The 15678-nt window shown below is 37.9% G+C and overlaps 1 protein-coding gene across 1 annotated transcript in view; it reads right to left on the bottom strand.

Moving 5' to 3' along the window:
* Positions 1-6252: 6252 nt before the first annotated feature.
* Positions 6253-15678, bottom strand: part of rasa4 (RAS p21 protein activator 4) — a 63507-nt gene continuing 54081 nt past the window's right edge. Inside the window, 8 exon segments of the mRNA XM_051108808.1 lie at positions 6253-8554; positions 9915-9973; positions 11210-11330; positions 11708-11843; positions 12023-12163; positions 14643-14815; positions 15092-15197; positions 15199-15240. Of these exon segments, the coding sequence (XP_050964765.1) occupies positions 8427-8554; positions 9915-9973; positions 11210-11330; positions 11708-11843; positions 12023-12163; positions 14643-14815; positions 15092-15197; positions 15199-15240 (906 nt within the window). The 3' untranslated portion in view covers positions 6253-8426.

Here is a 15678-nt window from a genome sequence, read left to right as displayed (position 1 = left end):
AGGAGGGGTGAAAGCCTTAAGGCAGGGGGCCGCTTTAGCGATGCCCGATTCGTGAATCGTTCTGCTGAGCCGAATCTTTTCAATGACTCGTGAAATTCATCCGAACAACTCGAACGTCTTTCGAACATGCCGATTCGAAATGAATCGCAGATTCGACCGATGAGCGAGAAGTGCACTACTTAAAGTCCCCATGTAGTCAAATTTTTTTATCCCTTAAAACTGATCTTTGATCATCAAAATGACATATTTAAATGTTTTTTCTTGTGAAAATAATTTTCTCATGCCTTATAACAGCTTGAATGTAACTCTACCCCCTGGCGTCATTTACCATATGGGATCTATGAATATGCAAATGAGTCCCGCCCCCACGCAGTCCCATCGGCCAGAGCCCAGTGATCCACTAACTGAACTGTAGTAAACGCCATAAAATGGCGAAACACAGATAATGATTGATAAAACTATGTTTTTATTAGCGGACAACTACAGTAGATAATGTAACATTAGTTAAAGTTAGTTGATGATGTTGTGTCCTCAAAATGCCTTGGCTCTAATGCAGCCTACACTGTAAAGAACAATTTGTTGAGTCAACTTAAAATAATTTGTAACCTGGCTGCCTTAAAATTTTAAGTTTAGTCGACTCAAAAAAGGTTTATTCAGCTTGAAATGGTAAATTATACTACATTGAACCAACTTAAAATTTTAAGCTAGCTGGGTTACTTACTCATCTGTTAAGTTTAGCAAACACAAATATCTCAGTTGTTACTTAGTACAACTTAACATTTCAAGCTGAATAAATTTATTTTAGTTGACTGAACTTAAAATTTTAAGGCAGCAGGGTAACACATTATTTTAAGCTGACTCAACAAATTGTGTTTTTAATTTTTTTACAGTGTAGTTTGTGATTCCAGTTTGCGCCTGCAAGCATATGCGAGTGAAGTGCAGACGGTTTTGTGCTGAAAATCCTATTGGTATATTTGGCATGCTAATGATAGTGTCAGGACTATGTGTGCCTTTTGGACTGTTTATGGTTGTTGTCCCAGTATTTCCCTTATTTGGTGTTCCTGTTCCGTTCCTTGTTAGTGACGTCTTTGTTCAACCTACACCTGTCTTGTTTCCCATTGGTTAGTGCTGTGTATTTATGTTTGGTTGTCCCCTTCGTGTCTTGTCGGTGTTTACATTGTCATTCAGTTCTTGTTCGTCGCTGTTACGGGTTCCCTGCCGTTTTCCCTGCGTTGTTTCATATTCTCTTTGGATTACTTAATAAAACTGCACTTGTTTGGATCTCCGCTCTTCTCCTGCTTCATCCCTCACGCACGACGACGTACACCATGACAGAAACACAGACCAAGAAGATGAACGCTGAGGAAGCCTTGACTCGTTTGCGACAAGGCGGCCGGAGTTTGGAGCGGTATGTAGGGGATTTCCTCGAACTAGCTAATCAGCTAAGCGGCTTTAGGCTTTATGTTTCAGATGGGGTTGGACGAAGACATGATTCGTTCCGATCTTCCTGTTTGTAATTATCCCCTGATCGAACTGATTAATGTGGTTCTCTATTTAAACGGATCTGATTTTGAGGTCGAAGAGTGCCGCATGTCGAATCGTCCAACCCCCTCTGAAGCACGCCGCGTCGTGTCAGACAACAACACCTCGGGAATCCCCGCATACCGCGCCAATGGTTCGGCTCGCCAGCCCCGTCACAAACAAACCCCCCTGATCCAAGGCTCCATCGGCTTCCTCAGTCCAGAACCCGCGCCCAGCATTCGGGCACCGCCTCCCGCGCTCAGCTCCTGGACGCCGCCTCCTGCGGCCAGCGCTCGGATGCCTTCTGTGGTCTTGAAGACCCACCTGTTAGACTCTCCTCTAATGACTGTATGGGCAGCTAAAATGGTGCTCAAGCGCGTTACGGCTGCTACTTCTGTGTCAAGTCAAGTTTCAGCTGCTTCTCCTGAGTCCAGTCATGTTGCAACTGTGTCTCCTGAGTCAAGTCAAACGGCCGAATCAAGTCAAGTTGCAGCTGTGTTTCCTAAGTCCAGTCAAGTTTCCAAGTCCAGTCAAGTTGCAGCTGCGTTTCTTGAATCAAGTCACGTTACAGCGGTAGCTCCCAAGTCCAGTCAGGCTTTCAAGTCGAGTTCCAGGGACAGGTCAAGCTTCAGAGTCAGGTCAAGCTTCAGAGTCAAGTCGCGTCATGGCGGAGTCAAGTCGCGTCACGGCTACATCTCCTGGGTCAAGTCAAGTTCCTGGTGTATCTCCTGAGTCAAGTCAAGCTGTGGCTGTGGCTACTGAGTCCAGTCAAGTTTCCGAGTCCAGTCACGTTGCAGCTGCGTCTCCCGAGTCAAGTCAAGTTTCCGAGTCCATTCAAGTTGCAGCTACATTTCCTAAGTCAAGCCAAGTTGCAGCTGCATCTTTTGAATTAAGTCAAGTTTTTGCTGCCTTTCCTGAGTCAAATCACGCAGAGGCGAGTTGAGCTGCAGTGGCATTTCCTGAGCCAGATCAAGTTGCGGCTGCGTGCACCCCAGGGCCCGAGCTGCCTCCAGCGTGCACCCCAGAGCCCGAGCTGCCTTCAGCGTGCACCCCAGAGCCCGAGCTGCCTCCGGCGTGCACCCCAGAGCCCGAGCTGCCTCCCAGAGCCCGAGCTGCCTCCAGCGTGCACCCCAGAGTCCGAGCTGCCTCCGGCGTGCACCCCAGAGCCCGAGCTGCCTCCGGCGTGCATCCCAGAGCCCGAGCTGCCTCCGGCGTGCACCCCAGAGTCCGAGTTGCCTCCGGCGTGCACCCCAGAGCCCGAGCTGCCTCCGGCGTGCATCCCAGAGCCCGAGCTGCCTCCGGCGTGCACCCCAGAGCCCTAGCTGCCTCCGGCGTGCACCCCAGAGCCCTAGCTGCCTCCGGCGTGCATCCCAGAGCCCGAGCTGCCTCCGGCGTGCACCCCAGAGTCCGAGTTGCCTCCGGCGTGCACCCCAGAGCCCGAGCTGCCTCCGGCGTGCACCCCAGAGCCCGAGCTGCCTCCGGCGTGCACCCCAGAGCCCGAGCTGCCTCCGGCGTGCACCCCAGAGCTGCCTCCAGAGCCCCCAGAGCCCGAGCTGCCTCCGGCGTGCACCCCAGAGCCCGAGCTGCCTCCGGCGTGCACCCCAGAGACCGAGCTGCCTCCGGCGTGCACCCCAGAGCCCGAACTGTTTCCAGCATGCCCTCCAGAGGCGGAACTCACTCCAGTGCGTCCCCCTGAGGCAGAGCTCTCGTCTGGTCTCAAGTCCGCTCCGGAAACCTCTTCTGCTGGAGAAGCCGCGCCAATGCCACCAGAGGTGTCCGCCCAGGCGATAGAACCTCCTGGGGTGGCGGCATTCACCTATAAACTCTCTGCTTCTCCCCTTTCTCTGTCCACCTCCTCTATCCCTGCTCTCTCTGTATTTATGTTTGGTTGTCCCCTTCGTGTCTTGTCGGTGTTTACATTGTCATTCAGTTCTTGTTCGTCGCTGTTACGGGTTCCCTGCCGTTTTCCCTGTGTTGTTTCATATTCTCTTTGGATTACTTAATAAAACTGCACTTGTTTGGATCTCCGCTCTTCTCCTGCTTCATCCCTCGCGCACGACGACGTACACCGTGACAGATAGGAATCTGTCCTTTGATGTGATTGGTTAATTACTTTGTGACGTAGCAAAAAAAAAAAGGGCTGTTTCAAACCGCATTTCTGGGACAGTTTTTGGGAAACTATAGTTTTAAGGAGAAAATACTCAGCAATGGTGTTGATTAATGGACTGGGACATGGTTTGTCTAAAAGCATATTAAAAACACCACATAGACAAATAAACAACATAAAAATCCTGATTTTTACTACAGGGGGACTTTAAGCCAAATAACAGCAGCGATAAAATACTGTAAATGTGTCATTTTATGAAATCGGTGCCTTTTGCGTCCCTAAGAAATAATCAACCATAAATTTAACGTAACAAATAAATGGTGCAATTTAAAAACATAACAATACTGTATATGTATTCATCAATACATCAAAAAAGTCAGTTAATTATTATTTTAATCATTTAAATAGAATTTATGCTGGTAAGAAAAAAAAATAACACTATCTGTTTTTTTTGTAAGGCCTCTAACACTAGCTTGCTTTTTCTTTTTCTATTCTATCGGTTTTCTTTTTATTTATTATGTAATTTCATAAAACCTTTGCTACATGTACTGTGTTAGGCTAACTGAGACTTGTCATAGCATTTACATGTTATTGCTATTTTGTGATTTTGATTGCTTCCATTTCCCTCTTGTGTAAGTCGCTTTGGATAAAAGCGTCTGCTAAATGTCTAAATGTAAATGTGATGCAATGTAACTGGTAAGGGTAAGGTTTTAGGGCCTGTCCCTCATTATGATTTTTCTTTTTCAGCGGGACTTTTTATTTGCAAAATAAAGGCAAAATGATATTAAAATCACATTTGCATATTGTTCTAAATATAGTTTCATTGTTAAGCAATGTTTTTGGCATAAGCATGCATTTTTTCTATAAAATATAAATCATTTTATTGGTGTCCCCTGATTTCATGTCCGCCCTGTTAGCCTCATCAAAAATTGCTTGTAAAATAATGTACATTCAAGTGACATCATTAGGAGGCCACATCATCTCTCAACCGGGATTCAAACATTTAAAACATAAGCATGTTTCTCTCACTCCTCTATAATGTTCAATTTTTGATTATTTGAGGGGGACCATCATGCAATGTCAATCCTGTTACCATTTTTAAATGCAAATTTAAACAATTATTTCTTACAATTAATATAATCAATGTCTACAAGTAAAATCCTTTCAAAGTGTACAACATGCTTTTATGACTATTAGCTAGCAATTATCGTTTGAAATCATCAAACCTGTTACCTGGGTAACAGGGATGACATTGATTAAGTTTGACACTGTTTTTAAAGATTGTCTGTATAAAATTCAAACATTTTAAAAGTCACCCTCTGTATATTATTGAGCTAATGCCTATATCATTCAGTGGCATGAGTTCTACTTAAACTATAGTATCTAGTAACGCTTGTGTCTGTAACAGGATTGACAAAAATACCAAAACATGAGGTAAAATAGTCATAAAATAATTAATTACATAGCCTGAGATGGCACAATACAGCTTCTTGTCATTTTATTGTGTCTTCATTTCATGGATATTTAAAAATATTAATTAAACTTTATTTTTTAATTTTTCCAAGTCGAAAAGGCACCAGTTTCGTGGAATGGCCCAAATGTGTTTATGACTTGGATATATATGGCAGTCTAATAAACATACATACGAATCAGGTCTGGATTAAATAAATTAATTTTATCACTTGATTTTATAAGTGGAATCTTGGCTGTAGTAAATTAAATATTAAGACAATATTACAGTTACACCCTTGTAATAAAACTTAGTCAATAACATATTAAACACAAGCATGTTGCTTCCTGGCTTTATTATAACAATTTAAAGCATGTAATAGCACAAACAATGCCGGGATAACAGGGATCGAATAATCAGTACTGAATCGCGTTTAACCGGTTCTTTGAACATAGGCGAACTGTTCAAAAGAATCGATTCGCGAGTCGGACTTCCTTTTACCACAGTTTTTTGAGAACGCAGTTTACTATCCTAGCAGGGGGAGGAGACTCTGTTATCACAACGTTAATGACTGGAATACGATTTATTTGTTTTTGCTTTAAAAAACAGGGACATAGAAACATGTTTAAGCCATAATATTTAGTTACTTACCTTCCTCTGCAACTGAATAATTACTTTTTTGACACAAGTGAAAAAATGAAAGTCATAGCCATCAGTCATACCCATCCCGTGAGCGACCGGAAACTCAGACAACAATTCCAGCTGTGGAATTTATGCATTTCCGGTCATGGATTACATTTCTGACTGAAGACCAACTGCCCACAATACAGACACGTCATCTTTAGATTCTTAAAAACGGAATCACAGTGAATAAAATTAATTAAAAAAAAAAAAACACACACGTGGCACACATGCAATATTCAGTTTAGAACAATACTATAAATTTAAATACAATTATATAAATTTATATAATTAAAACACTGCATGTTTGTCATATGAGCTAAAAAAAAATAAATAAACGGGATACCAATATTTGTGGAATGTGTTTTCAAAGTCTAACCTGTGTGACTGTCATAACGTAGCCTAATATAATTAACTTCATTAGGGATTTTAGTGCCACAGATGTTCCTCTTGGGAATGCAAAAAGGGTAACAGAAAGAAAGAAGGAGAGCTCTTTCACTTTTCATGCCTTTTTATTGATTTGTGCATGAACACACTTCCATGATCATGAGGAAATTAAAACATGCTTAAAAATACCTTTCAAATAGGTAAGTAAAGGTCAGAAAAGTAGAACCTTGTTGAATTTGATGACAATTCTGCACACATCACTGAAAGTAACCAGCAGAGTGAAAATCAGCTGGACAGTTAATAAATTCCTCATAATCAAAAATGCATTAAATGACTTCTTGCATGCTGTCTTCCCATTTCAAAACAAATATACGCATTTCTCTTATCCTTAATAAACAACAGAACACAGCTGTACTATCAATAAAAAAATAAAAAAGTCCTCCAAACCATGCCCTCTCTTTAGCATGTGAAATAATAGTGCCTGTCTTTAATAGTACAGAAGGGGGTGAAACACAATAATGCGTTTCCCTCAAAAGAAAACACAGGGAGAGGAAAACAGAATGAGAGAGGTGGAGAGAGAAAAAGAAAATAACAGAGAAGGTTGGTCATGTTTCAGATGACTACTAAAGAGAAAACAGGAAGCACATTCTTTCTTGTAAACATAAGGCACCACTTTAACTGACTCTTTAATAACAGGAGCTGTAAATGCAAAATTGTCAAAACTCAGATAATAGCATGCTCAAAATATCAGTCTTAAGCTAATAAGATGCCAGCACTCTCAGAAAAGGTAACAAGCTGTCACTGGGGCGATACCCTAAGGTACAATAGCGAAAACGTACATCTTTATACCTTATTTGCCCCTACATGGTACATAGTAGTACTTTAAAGGTTCATATTAGTACATAAAGTGTGCATATTATTACTTTCTGAAAGCGTACCGCACCAATGACAGTTTTGTCCCTTTTTTATGAGTGTAGGAATAATCAATAAAAAATTATAAGGATGCACAACTGATTTATAATAAAAAAATGAAGGATGCACATCCAAAGCCATAAATGCAAATGAGAGATTTTGTAGAATGGCCAACAACACAGTTTTCATGACTTTAGGCATTGTATAGCTGGAACATTCTGGAAAATATCTCATTTTTGAAAAAAGAAAATCATAGAAGTTTCAACTTTAGGCTGAGTAAATGATGACAGAATCAGCTCTGTCTCTTTAAGACAAATTAAGTACTGTAAATTTAATTGCAATGTTAAACTACATAGCTGATGGTTAAATCAAACTGTTTAAACCTTGGAAAAGTCTGAAATAATCCTCTTATAATTTTACAGATAGGTTAATGCAGGCTGTTCTCAAGAGATTTGTGTAGCGCACATAATATTTACTACAAGGTAGTAAATCACAGGCATAATTAAATATGGTTGCAGAGGAATTTAAAACACCATCCGACAGAGAAGCTACTGATAATCTTTTGGAATTGGTTTTGAAGAGTTTTGTGTTTACTGCGAATGAGGCCTGAATACAACTTATGAATAAGAAACACTGTAATGCCACCTAGTGGAGAAATACTAAACATCACCACCTTTCAGGAAAAAAGCTACACATTTAAAAATGACAGAAGTATATTGTTTTTGTGAAATGCGCAAGGCATACTTAATTACAGTTCATATCATAAAAAGACGTAACAAAAAAACATGACACATACAGACAAGGCATTAAGACAGCAGGAATGGCAGCTTTGTATGGGTTTCAGATTCGAGAATAAACTAATTCTTCTCTTGCCACCAACCTACAGAATTAAAAAAGAAGTCTATAAACATTTTAATAAAACTGATTTAATGAAGAATTACACGGTGGAAGAGCTGACATGCATATCCACAGTGCTTTTTAAAGTCAAAAGCACATTAAAATAAAGGAAGAATGCTGATTAGTTGAAGTTAATGCTGAAAATCGTTGAAGAAAAAACTGCAGAAATGCCAACAGGACAGTTTTTGAGCTAGCAACCCACTTGAATCATTGCAGTAAGTTAACACTGTCCTTACCTTAATACCAAATACATAGCAAACATACCACGACTATCCTTTAATAAAGGGTTTGTGATTGCAGCCCTCTAAATATCCATCTACGCACCAAGAACAAATCAAACTTACTGTACAGTATTTCTTCTCTCGTCTATGTGTCAGTTAATAGCAGGTTTGAAGTCTGTGTGTGAGCTCAGTGACTGAATAACACTGTGAATTATGAAATGCAACCAGTTAAGGACAAAAGTCATTTTGTTTACGTTTGTAATTCCAAGAAAACATTTTTATTCTTCAGTCTTTCCTCTTCTTCCACTGCTGCATGTGCATCGTGTAGGTCTTGGAGAATACTGAAGAGCTTTGATAGTCCATCTACTTTCTTCTGGTCTGCAAGATCAAAACAGTCATTTATTTATGAGAAGCCATCATACGTCAGGTCATTAGAACAAAGGGGACTTGGAAATAATAAATGTGAGTGGTGTTTTAAAGAGGACATCAGATGTCTATTTTCCACAAGTTGGTATGATACTTTAGGATCTTCATTACATGTCTGCAACATACTTTGGTTAAAATTGCTCAGTGGTCGTGTAAAACAACATCCTTTTACCTCGTCAAAAACAGCTCTGTTCACAGCGAGCCGTTTTGGTGCATGGCTCTTTAAATGATAATGAGCTACATTAAAAATAAATAAGTGAACGGATTTTTATCATTGTAGGGTGGTCGTATCCACACTCTGTTAAAGGAGTAGTTCACTTCCAGAGCAAAAATTTACAGATAATGTACTCACCCCCTTGTCATCCAAGATGTTCATGTCTTTCTTTCTTCAGTTTTTATAAAATTATGTTTCTTGAGGAAAACATTTCAGGATTTCTCTCCATATAGTGGACTTCAATGGTGCCCCCAAGTTTGAACTTCCAAAATGCAGTTTAATGCAGCTTCAAAGGACTCTAAACGACCCCAGCCGAGGAGTAATTTTCTAAACAAATTGACAATTTATATACTTTTTAACCTCAAACGCTCGTCTTGTCTTTGTCTGTGTGAACTGTGTCCATTCCAGTTCAACACAGTTAGGGTATGTCAAAAAACTCCCATCTCGTTTTCTTCCCCAACTTTAAAATCGTTCTACATCGCTGCAGAAGTACCGACCCAGTGTTTACAAAGTGAACATGCAAAGAAGGTCAAACGCCCTTTACAAAAAAAGGTAAAACAGCGATGTAGGCTGATTTTGAAGTTGAAGAAGAAAACGAGATGAGAGTTTTTCAACATACCCTAACTGTATTGATCCGGATTACACAGACTACGCATGTGCATCACAGAGACAAGAAAAGACGAGCATTTGAGGATAAAAAAAAGGTATGTAAATTGTCAATTTGTTTAGAAAATAAGCGATCGTTTCGCTAGATAAGACACTTCTTTTTCAGCTGGGATCGTTCAGAGTCCTTTGAAGCTGCATTTTGGAAGTTCAAACTTGGGGACACCATAGAAGTCCATTATACGGAGATAATTCCTGAAATTTGTTCCTCAAGAAACATAATTCCTTTACGACTGAAGAAAGAAAGACATGAACATCTTGGATGACAAAGGGGTGAGTAAATTATGTGTACATTTTTGTTCTGGAAGTGAACTAATCCTTTAAGACACATTTATGTGCAAACACCATGTAAAAGTAAATGTTGCATCCAGTATCCCCTTCAGGAGTTTTAGTTAATGATAACAACACAGAAAGAAAGCAGGCCTGAAAACTTACCTCTTACTGAATCTGCCTCTTGAACTCCTTGCTGCTCTCTCAACTTATAATACTTATCTCTGCAAACAAATTACAAAACATAATTTTTAGATGAACTGGACTTATAGCTAATTGACATGGATTTTAGATAAAAATAGAAGGTATTACAAAGTTGATTTGATTGTTCATTGTGTACAATTAATTCTAACTGAATTATTATTATATAGAATTGTGTTTATTTGATATCAATCCTTTCAGATGCAGAATCTGCAAAATGTTTATTATTTTACCAAAATAAGAGGAATCATACAAAATGCGTGTTATTTTGTATTTAGTACTGACCTGAATAAAATATTAACCCCGTTCAAAAGTTTACATACACTTGATTCTTAATACTGTGTTGTTACCTGAATCATCCACAGCTGTGTTTTTTTGTTTAGTGATAGTTGTTCATGAGTCCCTTGTTTGTCCTGAACAGTTAAACTGCCTGCTGTTCTTCAGAAAAATCCTTCAGGTCCTACAAATTCTTTGGTTTTTCAGCATTTTTGTTTATTTAAACTCCTTCCAGCAATGATGTATTATTTTGAGATCCATCATCTTCACAATGAGGACAACTGAGGGACTCATATGCAACTATTCCAGAAGGTTCAAACGCTCACTGACTGAAACACGACGCATTAAGAGCCAGGGGGTGAAAACTTTTTGAATTTGAAGATCAGGGTAAATTTAACTTAATTTGTCTTCTGGGAAACATGTAAGTATCTTCTGTAGCTGCTGAAGGGCAGTACTAATTGAAAAAATATATATGATATTAAGGCAAAATAAGAAAAATGTACACATCTTCATTCTGTTCAAAAGTTTACACACCTGACTCTTAATGCATTGTTTTTCCTTTCTGGAGCATCAGTGAGTGTTTGAACCTTTTGTAATAGTTGCATATGAGTCCCTCAGTTGTCCTCAGTGTGAAAAGAAAGATCTTAAAATCATACAGTTATTGCTGGCAAGGGTTCAATTACGCAAAAACGCTTAAAAACCGAAGAATATGTGGGATTTTTCCGGCCTAACAGCAGGCAGTTTATTTGTTCAGCACAAACAAGGGACTGAACAACTATCACTAAACAAAAAACACAGCTGTGGATCTTTCAGGTAACAACACAGTATTTAGATCAGTACTAAACAAAAAAAAATAACATGCATTTTGTATGATCCCTCTTCTTTTGGTAAAATTATTAACATTTTGCAGATTCTGGTGTATGTAAACTTTTGATCTCAACTGTAAATTTACACACAGGCACAATATGTTAATGCTACATTACCGCATGGCATGCTGGACACTACGGAGATGTTGATAGATGAGCTGAGCCTCCAGGTCTGGGTCCAGTGGGTCATACCATTCCTGCAGAGTCACTCCATGCCTAGTTTTATCACAGCCTGGGTCTATGAACAAAGAGTTAAGAGTGCAGTTTAGTTAGGAAGATTTCTTTTTAATTGATACTTTTAAAAATATTAAGCAGCACAATTGTTTTCAACACTGATGATAAGAAATGTTCTTATCTGAGCAGCAAATCAGCATATTAGAATGATTTCTAAAGGATCATGTGACACTGAAGACTGGAGTAATGATGCTGAAAATGCAACTTTTTCATAACAGGAATAAATTAAATTTTAAAATATATTAAAATAGAAAACAGTTATTTTAAATTGGAATACTGTGGTACAATGAGCACATAAATGCAGCCTTGATGAGCATAAGACACTTTATAAAATATATTACCAACCCCAAAATGTGATACAAGTGCTAACATTTGCAGTACCTGATTTCTCCTTCTGATGGCAGCAGCTCCATCTGTCTGCTTTGTAGATGCCAGGGTGATAGCAGCTCATAGTGTTTGTGTTGTGACTGCAGGCTTTCCTCAAAGCTGACAGCCAGTGATTCAACTCATTGACACTCTACAGCCACGCAGAGAGACAAAGAATATGAAACAATGGAACAATGAGACGTCAAATAATCCTTTTGAGGTTTTCCACAGCCCATTCTTAAAAGCTCACTGACAACAAACAAATGTCTGAGTCAGTGCCTATGAATAGCCACATTCTGCATTTATTTGTGAATCAAGTGCATTACTAACTTTGCAGTCAAGGTACAGGGTCTCCTGCTGGCCAGAGTCTTCACTTGCAGAGATAATTTGCATGACGTTGGCACTGCCGAAACACTTCTCCTCCACCTTCTCTACCGCCCGAATCTTTGGCAGCGAAATAAACGAGCTCTTCTGCAGATTCAGAGACCAGAGTCTACTTAATGTATCTTAAATACTGTATATATCGGTGTTTCTATAGAAACTTTTTCTAATAAACTGATATTTCATCTAAAGTATGCTCTTACACTGTAACCAGGTACACTAACTTTTGAAAAACTGTTAGTCGTGATGGAAATAACGTAAAATAAAATTGTTTATTTTATGTTTAGACCATGGTTATTATTGTTAAAGGGATAGTTCACCCAAAAATGAAAATTACCCCATGATTTACTGATATATGACTTCTTTCAGACAAATCCAATTTTGTATTTTAAAAATGTCCTGGCTTTTGCAAGCTGTATAATGGCAGTGAATGGCTGTTGAGATTTTGAAGTCCAAAAAAGTGCATCCAACTATCATAAAAAGTGCCAAACATGGCTCCGGTGGGTTAATAAACGCCTTCTGAAACAAAGCACCTTGGTTCTCGTGAGACTAGCATATTCTCAACGAAGCTTACGCTACGTCCTACATCATCCGCTGAAACGCTACTCTCTTGTAAATGTGTGTATGACAGAGATTATGGTATATAAAGTTTTAACTATGGGTATTTTTCTTACACAAACACATCGATTCACTTCAGAAGGCCTTAATTAACCACCCGGAGATGTGTGGAGCTCTTTTCATGATGGATGGATGCACTTTTTTGGGCTTCAAAATCTCAACGGCCTTTCACTGCCATTATAAAGCTTGGAAGAGCCAGGACATTTTTTAATATAACTCTGATTGTATTCGTCTGAAAGAAGAAAGCCATATACACCTAGGATGGCTTGAGTGTGAGTAAATCATGGAATAAGTTTCATCCCTATCCCTTTAACAAAATATTGAAAACATTAAATAAAACTAAAGTACACTGAAATATAAATATTAGATTAAAAACTGAATGAAAATTAGATATGTCGCATGTTGCGCCTAACTAAAATCATTCTAAGGGGACGCAAATAAATAAACGGGAAACAAATAAAAAACTATAGCTGAACTAAAACTAAAACTGAAACAAAAATGAATTAAATATATATAGTAATATTTACAAAATAATAACATAAAATGACAAATTCACAAAAAAAATAGTAAAAAATATTTATTTAAAAATATAAAATAAAAGCATTTAAAATATTAATAAAACTATAACAGTATAAATACTAGTAAAATAATAGTAGTGTAGACTATCATAGTTAAATAATATCTAATTTTTAGAATGGGTTTAATCATTTTAGGATCAGACCTATACATAAAAGTTATTTCTAAAATAAAATAACATAAAATTGGTAAATAATCCATTATGAGTCAGGACATGCAGGGCAGAATAATATTCACTCGAGATCAACTAAATTATATATCACATATATCCTATAATACTAATAATAATAACTCTTTTGTCACTTCTTTTTCCATTGTCTGTATTTGTGTATATATTTTTAGTGCTGTTAAACGATTAATTGCAATTAATCGCACTTAAATTAGAAGTTTTATGTGTATATTTATTATGTATATACAAATATAAACACAGTATATATTCTGAAAAATATTTACATGTATTTACATGTATATATTTATATTCATATAACTGATTTTATATATATTTTTAATGTCCCTGGACCACAAAACCAGTCACAAGCGTAAATTTTTTTAAATTGAAAAAGGTCTTACGGGTTTGGAAAGACATGAGCCTGAGTAATTAATAACAGAATTTACATTTTTGGGTGAACTAACCCTTTAAATTTCATTCTCCATTCAGCACATTTTTTTGAAATACGATGTTAATTCTTAATTTGTGGCCAATTTTTTTTTTTTTTTTTTGTGGGGCTCCATACTTTAGAAAATGATGTACTAAGGAAATTGAAGGCAGCACCTACTGAAGGCCATGTTTAGATTTATACATCATTAGATTTATAAATAAGCTTTCCATTGATGTATGGTCTGTTAGGATAGGACAATATTTGGCCGAGATACAACTATTTGAAAATCTGGAATCTGAGGGTGAAAAAAAAATCTAAATATGAGATATGTGATGAAACATGTGAGAAAATCATCTTTAAAGTTGTCCAAATGAAGTTCTTAGCAATGCATATTACTAATTACTAAAAATTAAGTTCTGATATATTTACGGTAATAATATCCTAATGATTTTTGGCATTAAAATAAATCATTTTGACCCATACAATGTATTTTTGGCTATTGCTACAAATATACCCATGCTATTAAAACTGGTTTTGTGGTCCAGGGTCACAAATATAAACATAACATATTTTTCTTAAATATAATATAAACAAAAACTTATGGATGTGACTAATCGTGATGAATCGTTTGACAGCACTAATATTTTTATGTTAATAACTATATGTACATTTAATGTTTTCTGCTGGTTGCAGAAAATAAATATTAGAGTTAATGGAAAAAAGACTCAAAAAAAAATTCAAACCCGCATTAAAGCCAAACCATCACTGCTACTCACCTTAGAGTGTTGTGTCCGTGAGTACGACAGAGTGTCTTTACTGAGCGTCACGTAGTACTTCTTAAAGGGTGATGTCATGGGCATGCACTTGTCCTTGGTCCTGTGGAGGAAGAGGAAGCCTTCCTTCTCCATAGTGCCACATTGGAGACTCATCCGTGTCTGAAGCTCAAGATCTGTTTTAAAAATAAAGCAAACAAGCAAGAGAAGTGAATAAAATCAGGGTCTCGTCTATCTGCTCCATCTCTTAGGGCTCTGTTCATTTTGGATGAACTATGAACTACACAGTTAAACCTGCAGCTTCAACAAGAAAATTAAAAAAGGGTAAAAAAAAAAAAAAAGGAGCTTAATTATCTAAAGATTGATCGGATAAGACAGGTATGAATGAGTCTCCAGCCAAGCACAGGGATCCACTCAATTTTTCATCTAATGACTAATTTAGAGCAGCTCACCCTCTGACTCATGGCAGTTGACCAGTTTGATGATGAAGTCTTTGAGCTGGGTGATGCCTTGCTGTATGGCTGGCTGCAAACAGACCATCCATGGCTCTTTAGAGCAACATGCGCGCGAGAGTGTCCATATTCCCAATGGTCTGCACGGCCTGAGGAAAAACATGATGACGCAAGAGAGAATATGTTAAGCATAATGAGGTCTATGAATGTTCTGAGGTCATAATCCATGACTATACTGTGACCTAAATAGTGGATGTTATTGCAGAAGTGAGTGCAACATCTATATCCTCCACTGACTGAAAGGAGCAGAGCTTGATTTGTGTTATATTAAGGAGACATAAAAAGCTGGACAATGTTACTATGCATACAGTGCCTATAGAAAATCATCATACCCTGTGAAAACCTTTACCTTTTGTCACATTACACCCTGTAAAATAAAATAAATTAAGTCTAACTTTTTTGAGCTGCATGTACACATTATAACCCTCATCATTAAAGTAAAAATATCATTTGAAAAAAATCTGGAGGATTATTAAAAATTAATCAGTGAAATGTCTGGTTTGGTAAAGTGATCAGCCCCTTAGAGT

The sequence above is a fragment of the Labeo rohita genome, chromosome 5, assembly GCF_022985175.1.
Source record: "Labeo rohita strain BAU-BD-2019 chromosome 5, IGBB_LRoh.1.0, whole genome shotgun sequence".
Lineage (NCBI taxonomy): Eukaryota > Metazoa > Chordata > Actinopteri > Cypriniformes > Cyprinidae > Labeo > Labeo rohita.
This window is presented reverse-complemented; position numbering and strand designations above follow the sequence as displayed.